The following is a 19,987-nucleotide window of genomic DNA, read 5'->3' on the forward strand; positions in this document are numbered from 1 at the left end:
CGCGGCTAGTGAAAGGGAGTGTGGCTCTTGGGAGCTTCTCCAGGAGGTGGGGGAAGGGACTGAGGGGCAGCCCCTCAGTCCCTTCCCCCACCTCCCACAAAAGCCAGCAAGAGCCGCACGCTCTTTAAAGGGTGCACGGCTCCTGCGGGCTTTTCTACGAGGAGGGAGAAGGGACTGACTGGCCGCGTCAGTTCCTCCTCCCTCCTCTGGGAAAAGCTTGCAAGAGCCGCGCGGAGCGTATGTGCAGCTCTTGGGGGTGTTTTCTGCCTGCCTCCCGCCTGCATTCCCTCCATAAGACGCACACACATTTCCCCTTTTTAGGAGGGAAAAAGTGTGTCTTATGGAGAGACAAATACAGTAAGTCTCCAACCTTCCTAGAGGGAAAGTGACCATGCAAAATGTGCAGGGAACTGCTGGTCTTTCTGAGAGATGAATCAGCCTGGTTGCTCCTGCCTTTCAGAGTTTTCAGTCAAGGAATGAAGTCAGAACTGTGATTGACAAGTGACTCATTTGTACTGAGTGTTATCTGAGCATTGGGTTATAGTGGGGGTCCTAACTCAGGGTTCCTCAAGAGTTGCTCTCCTGCTCAGCCCCATTCAGTGCACATTTATTCCCTTATCTGGCTAACTCCTGAGGGCCAAATGACATGTGGGTGGGGTCAAAGGACAACAACACTCAAAAGCAAATGAAGTGGGACTCGCCTTTCTATGTGTGTAATGTGTTTTCAACTGTTCTTATTGCTGTTTTTTAAATTTTGTAATCTGCTCTTGGAAATTCGGGTGATGGGCAGGGAGCAAGCAATAAGGATGATGATGTTACATTGCTTAACATGCCCCCTCCCCAGTCATGAATACTTGAGGACACTCCTGGGTCCATCATGGTCGCTTGAGGCCCATGTCCAGCTCAGGCTAGTTCCCCACGCCACAGACCTTTTGGGTCAGAGAAGACATGGCCCTGGTCCTCTCTGCACCAGATGGGATGGTGGCAACGCTCTCTGTGTGGAACTGCCTTGAAGGCGACTTGGGAACTGGTCCAAAATGCAGCAGCCAGATGATTGGCTGGGCTGCCTCTCTTTATGAATGGCATTTCTCTCCCACCTCTTTCCCCAAGATCAAGGCGGCATCCATGGGTCTACCCCTCTCCACTGAGTCCCCCCACAACAAACACATTGGATTCCTTTTTTTAAAACAGTTGCACTGGTTGGTTCCTTTCCAGCAGGACCTCTCCTGCTCTCAGTGCCTTGGCTTGTGAGACCTCCAGTGGTGCTTTCATAGAACTATAGAGGTGGAAGGCACCCCAAGGATCATCTAGCTCAACCCCAAGCAATCTCAGAGGACACACTTGCATCTGGAGGAACTAAGCACTGGAGGAGAAAATGAGCCCTGCAGGATCAGGCCATAGGGCTGCCCCATAGAGCAGAGGAACCCCCCCCCCATCGCCCTCTCCTCCTCCTCCACGGATTGGTCTCCTCCTCTTTTAACGCCACCTTGATTGGTGGCCTCCCTGGCTCTTGTGGGAGGCAGTTCCACAGGTTTTACTCTGCCCTGCAAGAGGAAGCGCTTTCTCTTCTCTGCCGCCCTTCCTTCCTTCCTTCCTTCCTTCCTTCCTTCCTTCCTTCCTTCCTTCCTTCCTTGCACAGGTGAGGTTTTAGGGACCAGGGTATATTTCATGTCTGAATGTTTCCATCCGCGGCCAACCTCTGTCATAAAAGGGGACTGATCCATACATCTGAATGGACCCAAGGGGCCAGCAGCGCATCCATGCAAAGGAAGAGCAGAGCTGCCGCCCTCCTGCGACCCTGACTTGCCCCCCTTTCGCCATGCAGCGCTGGGACCCCCCGCTCTCCCCATGGGCCCTATCCTGGGAGAGAGGAGACTCACCGGATCCCAGCAGGCGCCCCCCCCCCCCAGGCAGCCTCTGCAGAGCCGAACCAACGGGACCCCCACACGCCCGACTTCTTGCAGGAAAGGGAGGGGTTGGGCTTTTGCTCTGGAGGACCCTGCCCCCCCCCCCCCGGTCTTACTTTCCTGTCTAGGAATCTAGCTCGTTTCTGTTTAGCCCTTGGCAAGCTGAGCGCACCCAACTCACGACTCTCCCTCTCCCGAGAGCAGGAGCATCGCGTACCAATGGCATCCCGAGAAGGCAGAGTAGGAGAGGTTTATGGATTATTTCCGGCAACGGATACATTCAGTTTTGGACAGCAGCTGAACAGCTGGCCCCAGAACACGGGTCCTAAGAAATCTTCACTGGCTCCCGGTCCATTTCCGAGCACCATTCAAAGTGCTGGCGCTGACCTTGAAAGCCCCAAATGGTCTCAGCCCAGTAGAAGGGGAGGAGCGTCTCCACATCCATCGCTCAGCCCGGACACTGAGGTCCAGCTCCGAGGGTCTTCTGGCAGGTCCCTCATTGCGAGAAGTGAGGTTACAGAGGGCCTTCTCGGTTGTCGTGACTGCCCTGTGGAACACCCTCCCACCAGATGTCAAGGAGACAAACCTCCGTAGATGCCTAAAAGCAGCTCCGTATCGGGAAGCTTTTAATACAGTATTTCATGTTGGGTCATGTTTTCTTCTATTCTTTTGGAAGCTGCCCAGAGACAATGTTCTTGTTCTTGTTGTACATGTTGTTGTCGTTGGACATACAGCTTTTCATAGCCAACAACACAGAGATAAAGGGCTGCTTCGTGTGGGCTTATGGTTCTGGTGCTTGTGGATTTCATGGGATTTACAGTAATGTCATGCCATTATAAATGCATGGGGATAAGTGCATTTACACAGACACATTTCCGCAAAAAGACCCAAACTCCAGCATGTAGCCACAGGTGATACAATAGGAGCCGTTCTGCAAATGGCCTTTGCAACACAACTCACTGGGTGGTAACAAAGTATACACACTTGCCTCTTTACAACGTAGCCCCGTTTCCTCAATGAATCCACCCATTTCTTGATGAAATGTAACTTCTGCCAGGAAAAGCTGAGCTGAAATAGTAAGGAGAGCAAAACAGCAGCCCTGTCTGACCCCCGTCACGTGGCAGGAGATTCTTCCTGAGGGCCCCCCCCCACGTGAGATGGGTATGACATCATGGATGATCCATATGATCCATTGATGATCCCCACTGATACGGAATGGGGGGGCATGTCTTCTTCACCTTCTTCTTCGCTACAATATATCCATTTATTTCCAATTGTCAATGTCAAAAGGGACTAAAATCTATAAAATTCATAGAAAATCAACTTGCCAATTTGCTCAATTTCTCTAGGACTCCATGACACCTCCCCTGTCCTCCATAATCCCTCAAGCAAGGTGTCAAGACCCTAATCCTGTCAAATCACTCTGACAAGCCTTTCCTCCGGGCAATGCCAGTACATGGACCATTGTCTTCTCATCACCAGTACTCAGGATGTGCTTATCTGCGCATATCTCCAGCTCTGCATATTCCCCCCTCCCTCCTCCATATGTTAATCCTGTGTAACCCAACCTCTTCTTAAAGTATTCATGATGTAATCTGTGTAACCCAGCCTCTTCTTAATGTATTCATGATGTAACTGGGATGTATTTTGCACTGTATTCTGGGACATGGAGGGAAATTTCAAAAGTTCATGTCACCCCTTTCTCGCTGTTCAATCTCGCCTTGAACCTGTTGCGCAATAAACTTGGATCTTCTGCAGTTTGCTCCTGTCTCCGGCTGAGCTCATTTTCCTCCGCAGGGACCCGCGGATTTAGTCCGACGAGCTGGGTGGCAGAGCAGCCTCGCACCCAGATTTTACCATAACACCATGATGCAAGCAGACTGGTCCAAAGAGCAGATCTCTATGCCTGAATGAAACGGGTCTGCGGTGATGGATTCTGGAGTCAAGAAATCCGCCCTTTCCAATGATCTCTCAGGCTGGCCAGGGAGCAGGAATCGCCAGGCATCCCGGATGACAGACTTGTCATGTTGCCAAAACACGAACTCGGAGTCTGATCTGATTTCCATGCAGAACTCATTTTGTGACTTCGCTGTTGGATTGTCGGGATCAGCCCCTCCCCCGCTCTCCTGATCCCAGAAGGAAGACGGGGGGGGGGGTTCCTCCCCTCCTTCCCCCCCACCCGCTCAAAACTTTCCCTCCCCTCCCGGCACATCCTCCTCTCACCCCACCCCCACCATCCCAAATCCCTCCCCCAATACATTCCTCCTCCTCCTCCTCCTCCTCCAATCCGGCTTCTGCTCCAGGAATGTGTGTGGGGGGGGGTGAGCCCCCTCCAACTCTGCCTGCTTCTCCCGGAAGTGGAACTTCCACTCCGGATTGCTGCTCTGCCCCGTAGCTCGGGGGGGGGGGCTTTCGGAAAGGGGAGGGAGGAGGCAGGGGACCCCCCCCACCTCATGGATGTTGCAGGAAAGGAGAATCGGGAGCGAGGACAAAGAGGTAAAGGGGTCGGGGGGGGAGGAGAAGGAGAGGGGAGAAGAGGATCGCGGGATGGGGAAGGGGGGAGATAAGGACCCAGAGACCCCTCCAGCTCCCCCAAGCGCCTTCCGTGGGGCCTGGATCCCGGCACGCGTGCTGCGAAGGGGGCTTTCCTCGCAGGGCGGACCCCTCACCCGTTTCCCAAGGCTCCGCGCGGCCCATGAAAAGGTTAAGGGGCGCGAGAGACGCCTGGATAGAGACCCCCCCTGTCCCTCCCTTGCTCCTGTTGGGGGGCCCTGTGGATGGAGAGATGGGGCGCGCACGGCGATGGGTCAGTCGCGCCGGAGTGCAGGGGAAGCTCCGGGAGAGAGGGAGGGGGGAGGGAAGTGCAGCACTTGGGGGGGGGAGAGATAGGAAGACCAGTCTTTGGGGAGAAGTCTCCATCGTGGCGCCCGCTGGGAATATCCGGAGCGCTGGGGGCTCAGCGCAGAGAGAGGTGGGCCACGAAAGGGTTAACGGGCACGAGGGATAGAGACCCCCCTGTCCCTCCCAGGCTCGTCTTGGGGGGCCCCTCCGGCTGGAGAGATGGGGGCGCAGGACGTGGGGGGAGTGGTGCCAAGGAAGCCTCCGGATGCAGGGAGACTCCGGGAGAGAGGGAGGGGGTCGAGGAAGTGGGGGGAGGAGGGAAGGCAGCATTGGCAGGGGGGGGAGATAGGAAGACCACTCTTGGGGGGGGCGTCTCCATCATGCCTTCCTCGGGGAATCTCCGGAGGGGCCGCCTTGGCTTCTCTCTCCCGCCCAGCAATCAACCCCCCCTTCAAGGCGACCAGAGAGGGATCCCTGGAAAGTGGGGGTTCTGTCTCCCCACCCCTTCCTTCCTGCAACCTCCATCCTCCTTCCACCCCATAAGCCCCTGCCCTGTCCAGACACAGCAGTTCTGCCCAGTCCAACCATTGGTCCCCCTGGAGAGGAGAGGAAATCCCGAGACAAGGGGGGAGGGGGGAGGCCTTCTCAGAAGCGGCTCTTGGTTTCCGCAATCCCACCCAGGAAGCAGCCAGAAACCTTTTCCTCTCTCTCAGGCTTCCATCTTTATTGTCTTTTCCGCTGAGGGTGAGGATAATGTACACCTGTCATCAGAAACAGGGGTGCAGAGTCCATGGAATGGCTCTCAGGATTGATACAGAAGTTGCACCTCAAAAGCATTTCTGTTCCCCTTATTCTTTGTAGGCAATGTCAGAGTGACTGACAAGCTGAGATACAATCCTTCAGCATCCGATGACAGTGACTGCCTGAATCTTCCCAGTCAAAGGACCCATTTTCATGCTATACAGTGCCTGGGGCTGGAGGCTCTACACACCGGGTGTGCCTGTGCAGGCCAAAGACTGCCAGTGTTAGCACAGGTGAGGTGTGTGACCCCCCCCCCCCAAATTTCCAGACTGTATGTGAATGGGATTATCTTTTACGGCAACCCTGTGATTTTCTCCACCCATAATATTTCATAAGCTAATATTGCAGTAAAAATTCCAAAATAAATACAAAAAATCACACGATAATAATAATAATAGTACAGTGGTACCTTGGATTAAGAACTGAATTCGTTCTGGAGGTCCGTTCTTAACCTGAAACTGTTCTTAACCTGAAGCACCACTTTAGCTAATGGGGCCTCCTGCTGCCGCCGTGCGATTTCTCTTCTTATCCTGATGCAAAGTTCTTAACCGAAGGTACTATTTCTGGGTTAGCAGAGTCTGTAACCTGAAGCGCCTGTAACCCGAGGTAGCTTACAGTACATATAGGTAAAGGTAAAGGGACCCCTGACCATTAGGTCCAGTCGTAGACGACTCTGGGGTTGCGGGGCTCATCTCGCTTCACTGGCCGGCCCCCCTGCACCCCCCACGCTACGCCACTGGCTCCTCCATAATGATCGATGTATAGTTAGCAGAGTAGGAAAAAACACATGGTCAGGAAAAAAGTAATTCAGCTGAGAAATTTATTACTGAAGACACATAAGCATAACAGGACCCAAAAAATAGCAAAAATGTAACTCACAGTAAAACCCTGACTTAGCATTCCAAAACAGCACTCAAGTAAGAAACAGACAAGCAGAGTAGAGTAATATCAGAATAGGAAGTGGGAGCAGGCGCATTTCAATACTGTAATTCATATATAATTCAACGTCAGAATAACCCTGGGACTAGATAACAAGCCTCCAGGTGGACGTGCCCCACCTGCCCTTCACGTTCCTCTTCCACACAGGCAGAATCTGCCTTCTGGACTGTGGGATTCACGGTTGTTCTCCTCCTCTCCATCCACCAGGGCTTGACTTCAGGTGCAGCAGAAATCCCCAGCCCCCCAAGGATTTGAGACCCATCAGCTTTCCTCACCTGGTTTAGCCGGCTGGTTGAAGCCGTTGCTTGAACCCCTGTTGCATGCTGACAGCTTCTGGAAGCCACAGGTGAGAGCTGAGTGCAGGGTGGGGACCAAGGGTGGAAAAATGACCCCAGAAGGTGCAGGACATGACCACCACCAAAGGAACTGCTGCTCCCCATGACATCTAGATGCAGGTAGTGAGCCTTGTTGGTTTGACGCAGTTGAAATAAAAATTAATCCAGTAGCACCTATGATTTTTCTAGATATAAGCTTTTGTGTGCATGCACACCTCTTCAGATACACTGACACAGATGTCACCAGACCCTTGTATATCGTGGGAGGGTGGGCTGGGGTTTTTCCTCAGAAGGGTACTCCTACTACCATCTACTACTCTTCACTATATGAAGAAGTGTGCATGCACACAAAAGCTTATACCTCGAACAAACTTAGTTGGTCCCTAAGGTGCTGCTGCTGCTGTTGTTGTTGTTAATTCATTTAGTCTTGTCCGACTCTTCATGACCCCCTGGACCAGAGCACGCCAGGCACTCCTGTCTTCCACTTCCTCCCGCAGTTTGTTCAAACTTATGCTGGTAGCTTCGAGAACACTGCCCAACCATCTCATCCTCTGTCTTTCCCTTCTCCTTGTGCCCTCCATCTTTCTCAACACCAGGATCTTTCCTGGGGAGTCTTCTCTTGAGGTGGCCAAAGTCTTGGAGCCTCAGCTTCAGGATCTGTCCTTCCAGTGAGCACTCAGGGCTGATTTCCTTCAGAATCTAGAGGTTTGATCTTCTTGCAGTCCATGGGACTCTCAAGAGTCTTCTCCAGCACCATAATTCAAAAGCATCAATTCTTCGGCGTTCAGCCTTCTTTATGGTCCAGCTCTCACTTCCATACATCACGACTGGAAAAACCATGGCTTTAACTATACGGACCTTTGTTGGCAGAGACCTTAAAATGTCTCTGCATTTTAAGATGCTGTCTAGGTTTGTCATTGCTTTTCTCCCAAGACCCTAAGGTGCTACTGGACTATTTTTGTTAATTTTTTTACTTCAACTGTGTCAGACCAATATGGCTACCTACCATTAAGTACAGTTATCTCCTTGCCTTGAATATCCTGCTTTTCAGTGCCAGATTAGGATAGTCCTCTGTCAGAAGACAAGCACAGGATCAGGCAGCACATCATCATTATAAAGGACCATTGGGGTGGGTGTTTCCGCCTGGGATTCCCATGTGCCAGCTGCTTTCCTTCTGCTTCTCCTGCTCTCTCCATGCAATGTGAGGCATGTAGACAGAGGTCCATCTCCAAGAACAGGAGCTTCCCTGAGCACCCATTCAGCTGACCCCAAGCACCAAGCCTTGTCACTAGTTCTCTGATTGAGCCAGACCACAATCCCTGGAAGAGATGAAGGCCTGGGTCTCCCAAAATAGTCCATATGGACCTCCTGAGGTCAGTGGGACTATGCAGGTGATTCATTAAGTTCTAGATGTGGAAACGGGGGCAACCACTTGATTTGAAAGGCAGTCCCACAGGACAACAGTATTCCAAGATCATGCTGTTATTAAAGCTGATTGAGGATTATGAAAGGTTGCTGATGCATTACTACCATTTGACATCATAGCATTTTCATTTCCTAAAAATTGGGAACATGGGAAGGACATGGGAGAATGTAGGAGATGTTGAAAAAAGAGAAGATGCTAATGGCGGTTGAGGTATCCTTTTTTTTGTGTGTTTTCTTTTTCCTGAAGCCCAAACAGGATTTCCTTTCTGCTCACTCTGAAAAAGGTGATGGAGAAGACAGAATTGCAGGGGACAAGGCACCTTTTGTTTCATTAGGAATAGCCATTAAAATGTGTGAAATGAGTAATATGCTTCAATGAATGAGCACACATAGTTCACATCAACAAACACAAAAAGGAAAGAACCCATTTAAAAGGTATCGAGTGTGGAAACAGCTTCTCTTTCAATGCAAAACTTAGAACACACCAGCGGACTCACAAAGAGAGAAAACATTTTAAGTGCAGGGAGTGTGGGAAGAACTTCAGTCAGACTGGAAACCTTAAATTGCACAAACGGGGACACAGGGGAGAAACCATTTGAATGCATGGAGTGCAGAAAGAGAGTTAGTGAAAAAGGAATACTTAGAAGACATCAACGGACTCACACAGGGGAGAAACCATTTAAATGCATGGAGTGTGGAAAGGACTTCAGTAGAAGTTCACACCTTAGATCACATCAACGGACTCACACAGGGGAGAAACCATTTCAATGTATGGAGTGTGGAAAGAGCTTTAGTGATAATGGAAACCTTAGAACACATCAACGGTTTCACACAGGGGAGAAACCATATAAATGCATGGAGTGTGGAAAGAGCTTTAGTGATAATGGAAACCTTAGAACACATCAACGGACTCACACAGGGAATAAACCATATAAATGTATCGAGTGTGGAAAGAGCTTTAGTAATAGTGGAAACCTTAGAACACATCAACGGATTCACACGGGGGATAAACCATTTAAATGTATCGAGTGTGGAAAGAGCTTCAATCAGAGTGGAAACCTTAGAACACATCAACGGACTCACACAGGGGAGAAACCATTTAAATGCATGGAGTGTGGAAAGAGCTTCAGTCAGAGTGGACAACTTAGACAACATCAACGGACTCACACAGGGGAGAAACCATTTCAATGTATGGAGTGTGAAAAGAGCTTCAGTCAGAGTGGAGACCTTAAAAATCATCAACGGGCTCACACAGGGGAGAAACCATATAAATGTATCGAGTGTGGAAAGAGCTTCAGTCAGAGTGCACACCTTAGACAACATCAACGGTCTCACAAAGGGATGAAACCCTTTAAATGTATGGAGTGTGGAAAGAGCTTCCGTTTTAGTGGAAACCTGAGAAGACATCAACAGGCTCACATCGGTATGAAACGATTTAAATGTATGGATTGTGGAAAGAGCTTCAGTCAGAGTGGAAACCTAAGAAATCATCAACAGACACACACAGGGGAGAAACCATATAAATGTATCGAGTGTGGAAAGAGCTTCAGTCAGAGTGCATACCTTAGACAACATCAACGGACTCACACAGGGTCGAAACCCTTTAAATGTATGGAGTGTGGAAAGAGCTTCCGTTTTAGTGGAAACCTGAGAAGACATCAACAGGCTCACATCGGTATGAAACGATTTAAATGTATGGATTGTGGAAAGAGCTTCAATCGGAGTGGAAACCTTAGAAATCATCAACGGACTCACACAGGGGAGAAACCATTTAAATGTATGGAGTGTGGAAAGAGCTTTAGTGAAAATGGAAGCCTTAGAAAACATCAACGGACTCACTCAGGGGAGAAACCATTTCATTGTATGGAGTACAGTAAATGCTTCGCTCAGAGTGGAAATCTTAGAAAACATCAGCAGACACGTGGGGTAGAAACCATTTAAAGGTATGGACTGAAGAAGGAGCTTCAGTCAGAGTGGAATCCTTGATTTATGTCAACAAACTCACACAAAGGAGAAACCATCTAAATATCAGGAAAGTAGAAAGAGGTTCACTCTTAGTGGAAGTTCAAAATCAACAGACTAATGAACAGGAAGAACTCAGAGTTGAAACCCTTCAAACCATCAACAAACTCAGAGAGGAGAAGCAGTTTAAATCAAAAGACTGCAAAAAGTGCTTTCTTTATAATGGAGTATTTAAGGAACAGGAACGCGGGTGGCGTTGTGGGTTAAACCACAAAGCCTAGGACTTGCCGATCAGAAGGTCAGTGGTTTGAATCCCCGCAACAGGTTGAGCTCCTTTTGCTCGGTCCCTTCTCCTGCCAACCTAGCAGTTCGAAAGCATGTTAAGTGCAAATAGATAAATAGGTACTACTACGGCGGGAAGGTAAACGGCGTTTCTGTGCGCTGCTTTGGTTTGCCAGAAGCGGCTTAGTCATGCTGGCCACAGGACCCAGAAGCTGTACGCCGGCTCCCTCAGCCAAAAAAGTGAGATGAGCGCCACAACCCCAGAGTCGGCCATGACTGGACCTAATGGTCAGAGGTCCCTTTACCTTTACCTTTATTTAAGGAACATCTAGGGACTCTCACATGGGAGAACCCATTTAGATGTATCGAGTGTGGGATGTTGTCCACTCTGAGCAATGAACTCAGCAGGAAATCATTCCTAAAAGCATCAGGTATATGTGAAGTTCTGATGTTTATATGTAAAACTGTATAATAATGAAATAATGAAGGCAGCATCTCACAATGGTGAGTATAATTTTAGATGAAAGTACCTTTGGTTTTTGCACCAAACTCTGTCACCCCCCCCCCACCGCATGATCTCCAAGTACTGCTTCTTCACCAGAATTTCATCGCTGCTTCCTGCCCTGCACGTTCTGAAGAAAACTTGAAATACTGAAATTGAATGGGAGATTCCCCCCCAAGCCTAATTTCAAGAGGGGGAAGGAGGGTCTGCAGGTACCAGGGAAGTCTCCTGGGGGGCCCACCTTCACTCATGAACCCCATGGGGCAACCCCAGAGCTCCTGCTCATTCTGGGGTTTGAGGAAGATAGCATTTTTCCATAGTCCCAGAAGGTTTGCTTCAATCATGCTACTCGGGAGTTTTCCTACCAGAGGACCACAGTGCTGTGGCTGCTGTTGTTGTCATGGACTGGCTGGTGAGGGGCGGGAGGCACAAGCTGGGGGACCCACAAGGGAAGAAGGCTCAGATCCTGTTGACTGATGATGGGATGAGCCGAAAGAGGGAGAAAGGGGAGCAGACCGGAAGGGGAGATATTGAAAGCTGAGGAGGAAACAGGGTTTGGTGAACTGGAAGAGTCTGTGGCAGAGAGCAGTTCAGACTCAGAGGGAGGAGGGGGGGCAGGAGACCCAGAGGAGGCCAACTGCTAAAGCATCCAGGGAAACCCCCCTCCTGCTGCAACCAGCACATTCCTTTGAGTCTGGTGGTTAGAACTCCTAGAATGTGGGGATCCCATTTTTCAACCAGAACAAAAACCCGCTAGCCTTTTCCCAGGTCTTTCCTGACCTGACGGTCGTTCGTCTTCTCTACGAAGAACGCTACAAAGTCCTTCTCCTTCTTTTTCCCATGGGCTCCCAGCAACCTTTTCTGCCTCTAGGGAAAAGAATCCCTTTCCATTGGACGCCTGGCAGCCCAGTGCCAAATCCGGCTGCTCCAGAGAGAACGGAAAGGAGCTGTAAACGCCCTTGCGCTCTGACGCGCACCAGTCACTTCCTCCCGGATCTTGGTGCTGCCGGTGCAGCTGCATTTAGGAGAAAAAGAGAAATTGGAAACCGAGCCCAAGTCCCTTGCTATCCAAACTGGCCACTGGGACCAGCCTTGGGGCGTCTTCCTTGGGAAAAAGGAAAAGTTTCAGATCTCAGGTTCCCCGACAGGGAATGAGAGCTTTGATTGGCGTTCTCCCCTTGCAGTTAATTGCCTCTCTAATTGCAGAACCCCAATTCTCCCCTTCTCCCCTCCCCCTCCTCGCTACCTCTTGTCAGGAAGGCTGGGAGTGAAGACCGTAAGCAAAAGAGACAGCAAAGGATGAGAATCTGGGTTGCTGGGTGTTTCAGAGAATCCTGCCCACAATCTTCTCCATTCTGAGACTCACGTCCACATGCGCTGCTCCTGGCCATCCCGGGGTCTTTTGCTAGATTAATTTATGGCCAGCCTGGGGCTGAAAATAAACTACCAAAAAACTAAATTACTGACAAAAAGCCTCACAATGGAAGAAAAAAAAAAGAACTTCAAGAAAAAACAGGCCTGGAAGTTAAAAATAAGGTTAAATACTTAGGAATCTGCATTTCAAATAAAAGTTTAAATTTATATGAGGATAATTATAGTAAGTATGGAAAGATTTTTTTAAAAAAATATGGAAACCTGAACCAAACTCCATCTCTCACTCTGGGGAAGAGTCTCGGTTGTGAAAATGAATATCCTCCCCAAAATGATTTTCTTATTCCAAACAATACCCATTTTAGGAGGAATGAATTGTTTTAAGGAGTGGAAAAGGGAAATATCTAGATTTATATGGAGTGGAAAGAAACCGAGAATTAAACACCAGTTATTAACAAATCAAAAGGAGAGAGGAGGTTTTGCATTGCCAGATTTGGAATTCTACCATGCGGCGGCAGGATTGGTTTGGATAAAAGACTGGATTACACTAAAAGATACAGACCTATTAGACTTGGAAGGCCACGAGAATCTGTCTGGATGGCACGCTTCTTTAATATACGAAAAAGTGAAGGTCCACAGTGGATTTTTGAGCCATGTGAAATAAAATCTGGAATAAATATAAAGGAATACTTGAGCCCAAAATACCCTTGTGGACATCACCAAGAGAAGCCATATACTCATGTTAGAATATTTACAACTAGCAAAACTGACGGGAAGAGTTAGAGGAGTATTGAACCAGAAAAGATTTGGAGAATGGAGAATATTTGAGGATTATAGAAGATCATATAATCATATAAGACCAACCACACCATATTAGCAGAACTTGAGTGATACTTGTAAACACAACAAATGCTGTTTGTGAAGTATACTGGAACAATATTAAAGAATATAAAACTGTGGGGGGGGGGGGGGGGACAACAATGGCAGTATAAATAGTACCATGAGAATGATTGAAAGACTCATTTTGTCAGAAGTCTTTTTTATTTAATTAGGAAGATTAAATTTTTTATGCACATAAATCTGCTTTTTCTTCTTTCCTTTTTCTGTATTTTCTTTCCTTTTTTCTTCATTGTTTTTTCTTTAATTTTCTTTTTGCAGTATGAGATTCCAAATTCTTTGTATATGTGTGCAGTTTAAATCAATAAAGATTATTTTAAAAATAAATCATTTTGTGGCTGGCCTGATCAAGCGTTGCTTCCTCTGGTTAGCCCCACTGGAACTCCAGTTCTTTCCAGACCCTGGGGTCACTAGAGGACTGGTGGCTCCTCCTGGCAAATGGCCTGGTGCGCGCTGGATCACCGGTCCTTCCTTGCCCCCCCCCCTTGAATCCGGGCAACCGAAGGTCCCAACTGGGGTGCCATCTGTTGTAAACAAAAGCTGCCCTTCTTCCCTTATGGGGGACACAGGAGCCCTTTATAGAGTCCCTTGTAGGTTCTCCATCGGTAGGAGAAAACAACTGAGGCCAACCAGAGAATATTGAGAAGCAAAGCAGCTAGCAAGCTTGATCTTTATTGATCTGCTGCAACAGGGTGCTCCCCTCACACACAGGAAAGGAGGAGGACCCCGAACCAAGGCGTGCCAGCCCTTATATAGACATTTTAAATTCCCTGCCCTGGAGCTCAAGACCACCCCTCCATGCATCATACATGCATCACAGAAAGGGCGTAACCCAAGACCACCCCCCACATACATCATACCTACATCACAGAAAAGGTGGTCTACAACAGAAATTTGAATGTTGTCATTTTTCCTGTCTGCCAGGTTATCTGATAATGGCTTATCTGATTCCCTTTCCTGGTAGTCTGGTCATACCTTTGAGATGGTGATTTCCCAATTCCTGAGACAATGGGAAGGTTCCCTCACCCCCTCCCTCCTTGCAGAGAAAACGTTTGGTCAGTTTGGGAGTCTAAATGGTTTCAGGACGGTCTTCCTGTGCTGCTCCAGACATGTGGTCCACATATCTATGTATGCGCTTGGTTGGTACATTTATGAACATTTATTGTATATATAAGACCTTAATTTTTTTATTACAGGATTCATCCAATCCAGCCTTTCGCATGATGAATTCTGCATATAAGTTAAATAAGCTGGGAGACAATATACAGCCTTGTCAAACTCCTTTCCCAATTTTGAACCAATCAGTTGTTCCATATCCAGTTCTAACTGTAGCTTCTTGTCCCACATAGAGATTTCTCAGGAGACAGATGAGGTGATCAGGCACTCCCATTTCTTTAGGAACTTGCCATAGTTTGCTGTGGTCGACACAGTCAAAGGCTTTTGCATAGTCAATGAAGCAGAAGTAGATGTCTTTCTAGAACTCTCTGGCTTTCTCCATAATCCAGCGCATGTTTGCAATTTGGTCTCTGGTTCCTCTCCCTCTTCGAAATCCAGCTTGCACTTCTGGGAGTTCTCGGTCCACATACTGCTTAAGCCTGCCTTGTAGCATTTTAAGCATAACCTTGCTAGCATGTGAAATGAGCGCAATTGTGCGGTAGTTGGAGCATTCTTTGGCACTGCCCTTCTTTGGGATTGGGATTCATGTGTTGCAGGAAACCCCCCCCCCAAATCATTCAATTTGTACAAAAACGACGACACACACGTGACATACGCAATGCTTCTGTTTTAAATTCATAAGAAATCAGCCATACATCGGATCTGCACCGTTCCACTTTTATTTTACACCATGAGGGAAGGACTATCAAAGGGGGGAGACTTGACACAAGGCAGCCATACTCCCCCAAGCGTACAAACACGTCCGCAACGTCCGCAGATTTCTCCCTTGACACATGGAATCCGCTTCTGGCTCCAATTGTATCGGCTGCTTTTCTGAGCCTCTTGGCTGTTGTGCCTGGACGGGGCCTGTGTCCACGGTCCTTGTCCTGGCCTGAGTCAGAGGCTGGGGTGGGGAGCTGGGATTTGGGGGGAGTCGTTTAGCTGCCCCCCGTTCCTGGTTTGAAGAGCACCAAGACCTAAAAGACGGAGGGATCTAAGCTCGTGGGGTGGGGGCGGGGAGGGGAGGGTGTTGCAATGCAAACCTTGTAGGCGAGACGGGACCAACTTGGCAGCTGGATCTCCGGGATCAGCCCCTCCCCAACTTTCTCCTCCCTCCTCCTCTATACCTCCCCTCCCCTCCCGGCACATCCTCCTCTCACCCCGCCCCCACCATCCCAAATCCCTCCCCCAATACATTGCTCCTCCTCCTCCTCCTCCAATCCGGCTTCGCTCCGGGAATGGGGGGTGTGAGCCCCCCCCCAACTGCCTGCTTCTCCCGGAAGTGGAGCTTCCACTCCGGATTGCTGCTCCGCCCCGTGGCTCTAGGGGGGGGGGCGCTTTCGGAAAGGGGAGGGAGGAGGCAGGGGACCCCCCTCCCGTGGATGCTGCAGGAAAGGAAAGGAGAATCGGGAGCGAGGAGAAAAAGGTAAAGGGTTCGGGGGGGGAGAGGGGAGAAAAGGACCCAGAGACCCCTCCAGCTCCCCCAAGCGCCTTCCGTGGGGCCTGGATCCCTGCACGCCTGCAGCGAAGGGGGCTTTCCTTGGCAGGGGAGGACGTGGGGCGCCCACCCACGGGGTCCCAGGAGGACTCCCCGGCCCCGTTTCCCCCTCGCAGGCATCCCTGGGGCGCGGAGAAGCGGGCCAGGAAAGGGTTAATGGGTGCGGGAGACGCCTGGATAGAGACCCCCCCTGTCCCTCCCCATCTCATCTTGGGGACCCCTCCGGAGGGAGAGATGGGTGAGGGGTGAGCCGCGCCAAGGCCTCTGGGTGCAGAGGAGACTCCGGGAGAGAGGGAGGGGGTAAAGGGTGGGGGGAGGAGGGAGGGGAGCATCCCTGGGGAAGGAAGCGCAGCATTGGCGGGGTGGGTGGGGAGATAGGAAGACCAGTCTTTCGGGAGACGTCTCCATCGAGGGGTTTCTTTGGCTTCTTTGGCTGCCTTGGCTTCTCCCTCCCGCCCAGGAATCGGCCACCCCTTCAAGGCGACCAGGGAGGGATCCCTGGAAAGTGGGGGTCCAGTTCCCCCACTCCTTCCTTCCTGCAATCTCCATCCTCCTTCCACCCCATATTCCCCTGCCCTGTCCAGACACAGGGCTTCTGCCCAGTCCAACCACTGGTCCCCTGGAGAGGAGAGGAAATCCGGAGAGGAAGAGGGGAGGGGAGAGGTCTTCTCAGAAGCGGCTCTTGGTTTCCGCAATCCCACCCAGAAAGCAGCCAGAAACCTTTTCCTCTCTTTCAGGCTTCCATCTTTAATGTCTTTTCAGCTGAGGGTGATGATAATGTACACCTGTCATCAGAAACAGGGGTGCAGAGTCCATGGAATGGCTCTCTGGGCTGATATAGAAGTTGCACCTCAAAAGCATTTCTGTTCCTCTTATTCTTTTTAGGTAGTGTCAGAGTGACTGACAAGCTGAGATACAATCCTTCATCATCCGATGACAGTGACTGCATGAATCTTCCCAGTCAAAGGAGACATTTTCATGATAGACAGTGCCTGGGGCTGGAGGCTCTACACACCGGGTGTGCCTGTGCAGGCCAAAGACTGCCAGTATTAGCACAGGTGAGGTCTGTGACATTCCCAAATTTACGGACTGTATGTGAATGAGAGTTTGTGGATGGGATTATCGTTTACGGCAACCCTGTGATTTTCTCCACCCATAACATTTCATAAACTGATATTGTAGTACAAATTCCAAAATAACTAGAAAAAATCACAATGTAATAAGAATGATTGTAGTATTTACATCCTGTCCATCTGGTTTGGTTTCCCCAGCCACTCTGGGCAGCTTCCAGTACAGTGGTACCTCAGATTATGTACTTAATTTGTTCTGGAGGTCCGTACTTAACCTGAAACTGTTCTTAACCTGAAGCACCGCTTTAGCTAATGGGGCCTCCTGCTGCTGCCGCAGCGCCGGAGCCTGATTTCTATTCTCATCCTGAAGCAAAGTTCTTAACCTGAAGCACTATTTCTGGTTTAGCGAAGTCTGTAACCTGAAGTGTATGTAATCTGAGGTACCACTGTACACATAAAAGACAGTAAAACATCAAACATTAAAAACCTCCAGATACAGGTCTACCTTCTGCTGTCTTCTAAATGTCAGATAGTTGTTCATTTCCTTGACCTCTGAAGGGACGGCGTTCCACAGGGTGGGCGCCACCACCGAGAAGGCCCTCTGCCTGCTTCCCTGTACCCTCACTTCCTGCAGGGAGGGAACCAGCAGAAGACCCTCAGAGGAGGACCTCAGTGTTCAGAGGGAAGGATGGGGGTGGAGACGCTCCTTCAGGTCTACAGGGCCAAGGCGGTTGAGGGCTTTAGGTCGCAGATCTTGCTCCTCCATAATGATCTCCAAGACTGACATATAGTTAGCAGAGTAGAAAAAAACACTCAGAGGCAGCAAAAAATCCATTCAGCAGAGAAATTTAGTACTGAAGGCAAAGAAGCATAAGAATCCAAAAACTGAATTTACAGTAAAACCCTAACATAGCATAGCGAAACAGCACTCAAGTAAGAAAGACACAAGCAGAGTAGAGAATAGCAGAATAGGAAGTGGGACCAGGCGCCTTTCAATACTGTGATTTATAAACAATTCAATGTCAGAGTAACCTTGGGACTGGATAACAAGCTTGGCTCACTCCAGTTTAAACCAGCTTCTTCTCACTTCCGGGTTGGCGCCAGCGCCGAATGGCGGATTCCCTCCGAGCTCCGGAGGGAATCTGCTCGACAGGCGTCGGGTCCTGCCGCGCCGGCGACACGGGGACCCTCAAAAACCACGGGCTCAGAAGCCCGTGGACCTGGTGACTCGGCGGGCACCGTTTGCGCCCTCCCGACCTGCGAAGGAGACTTTTTAAAGGCTACGGAGTGGGGAACGGGGAGCGGCGCGGTGCTGTGAGTCTTCTGCTTCCCCTGCCGAGCGAAGCCGCATGCCATTCGATGGAGAGCGCTGACTTCTTCTTCTGAAAATCTAGACTAAAAACTATAAACAACAACCCGTGAGTAATTTGGAAATTTGATTAAAAGAAAATTTCTGGATTCGGCGCGAGCGGGGGTGGTGTAAAGAGGAAGTCCGCCTCCCCCCCATTGTAAACAATTCAAAACAAGGATTTGACAACTAAGGTCGAGAGAAGAGCTTTTTTTTTTTTTTTTTGGATAAAAGTTATTAATTGCACGGATTGACAATATAAGTAATTGCGCTGGAGGATAAGAGTTAATATTTTTGATTAAAGTACCATCCCTCCCGGGACTGGGAGTGATCCGCGAGAGGAGCCTGCTGAGGAGACACAGAAGATTTTGACAGCTGTCAAACTAGCTGTCAAAGTTGGAAAAATAGAGAACCTTATTTCTGACGTTCTTGCTGGTTACATTGGATACAATATAGTTACAAGTTGTTGAAAATAAATAAGGACTGAAACAAATTAACTTGACTTTTGGGTTGGAAGTGAAAGGAATACTGAATAACCAGAATCCCTCTAGAGGGGGTTCAGGGACATTACAAGAATGGAAATAGGCCGGAAAATACTAGCTGACCTGGATGAGGTTGCTTTTCTCATGGGAAAGTTGCGAAGGATGTATGAGCAAGGTCATGTTTGGTCTACAAGTGCCATAACTCTCAAGTCAACAGTAAATGTATCTACTGAGTTGGAAAAGGACTTGATGTACAAAACCCAGGCAGCTGAACAAGAAATGGAACGAGAGAAAATTGAAGAAGTGGAAGAAGAGATATACGCTGAACAGAAGGAGCAGAAAGGATGGGCTGCTATGCTGCAGAAGGCAAAGGAGAGCCGGAGGCCTGTCAAGATGGATATAAAAGAAAATAAGGACTGGAGGAGGAAAATTTGGTTTGAACTTAAAAAAGAGGAATGGAAAGATCTCCTTTTGTGGGGATCTGAAGATCTATGGACTATAAATTCGATTAAGGTGGAAGCTGGAGCTTTTGGGACATTTGGACTTAATCCTTTGAGCTCCACCTTTAAACATGGAGGTCTGGCTGGAAGGAACATGGACATTATAGGGATAGTGCCCCTCCGAGACTTGGTGTTAAACATAAAGGACTTTCAAAGAAACCGGCAGAGAGGGACTGAGAGAGATTTAAGGGCCTCAGACGTGAGGTTGCCAGGCTGATAGCAGATGGACTAATGGACAATGGTTCTGGGATCGAAACCGGTGAAGGAAGGGTGGGGTTTGGAAATCCAAAGGGTGTTTGATTTTTTTTTATTCTTTTTTAAATTTTGTGTTGTAATTAGTATAAAAATGGGGAATTCGTGGAAGGGAAACTGGGTTGACCTTAGAAAAAGTTTTTAAGCATAAATGATTGAGGTATACAAGCTAAAAGTTGATACACAAATTGAATTTAATATAATGACAAAATAAGGTTAAAAATACAATATAATAAATATAATAACAAATTAAGGTTAAAAATTTAGGATAAGAACTTGTTGGATAAATATCTGGACATGGAATACAAGAAGGGGAGGTGAGGGGAAGTTCTGGAAAAAAAGTTATTGAAAATTTGGATTGCAAAGGGGGAATTTTTTTTCTTGTTCTTTTTTCTTTTTACTTTTTGTACCATATGAAAC

General features: G+C 48.8%; 1 protein-coding gene and 1 long non-coding RNA gene across 3 annotated transcripts in view; both read left to right on the forward strand.

The window, feature by feature from the left end:
• Nucleotides 1–13,589, forward strand: part of LOC144329035 (uncharacterized) — a 32,050-nt gene extending 18,461 nt beyond the window's left edge. The window contains 1 exon segment of the mRNA XM_077935477.1: nt 8,832–13,589. Coding sequence (XP_077791603.1) covers nt 8,832–10,189 — 1,358 coding nt within the window. The 3' untranslated portion in view covers nt 10,190–13,589.
• A 1,985-nt stretch (nt 13,590–15,574) lies between these two features.
• Nucleotides 15,575–19,987, forward strand: part of LOC144329040 (uncharacterized) — a 34,735-nt gene continuing 30,322 nt past the window's right edge. The window contains exons 1-2 of one of the 2 annotated variants that reach the window (XR_013394477.1): nt 15,575–15,843; nt 16,801–16,973. This is a non-coding gene — a long non-coding RNA (uncharacterized LOC144329040). The remainder of the gene's footprint in view (nt 15,844–16,800; nt 16,974–19,987) is intronic. The other variant, XR_013394478.1, reaches the window with a different exon arrangement.

The sequence above is a fragment of the Podarcis muralis genome, chromosome 10, assembly GCF_964188315.1.
Source record: "Podarcis muralis chromosome 10, rPodMur119.hap1.1, whole genome shotgun sequence".
In the NCBI taxonomy this organism is placed as follows: domain Eukaryota; kingdom Metazoa; phylum Chordata; class Lepidosauria; order Squamata; family Lacertidae; genus Podarcis; species Podarcis muralis.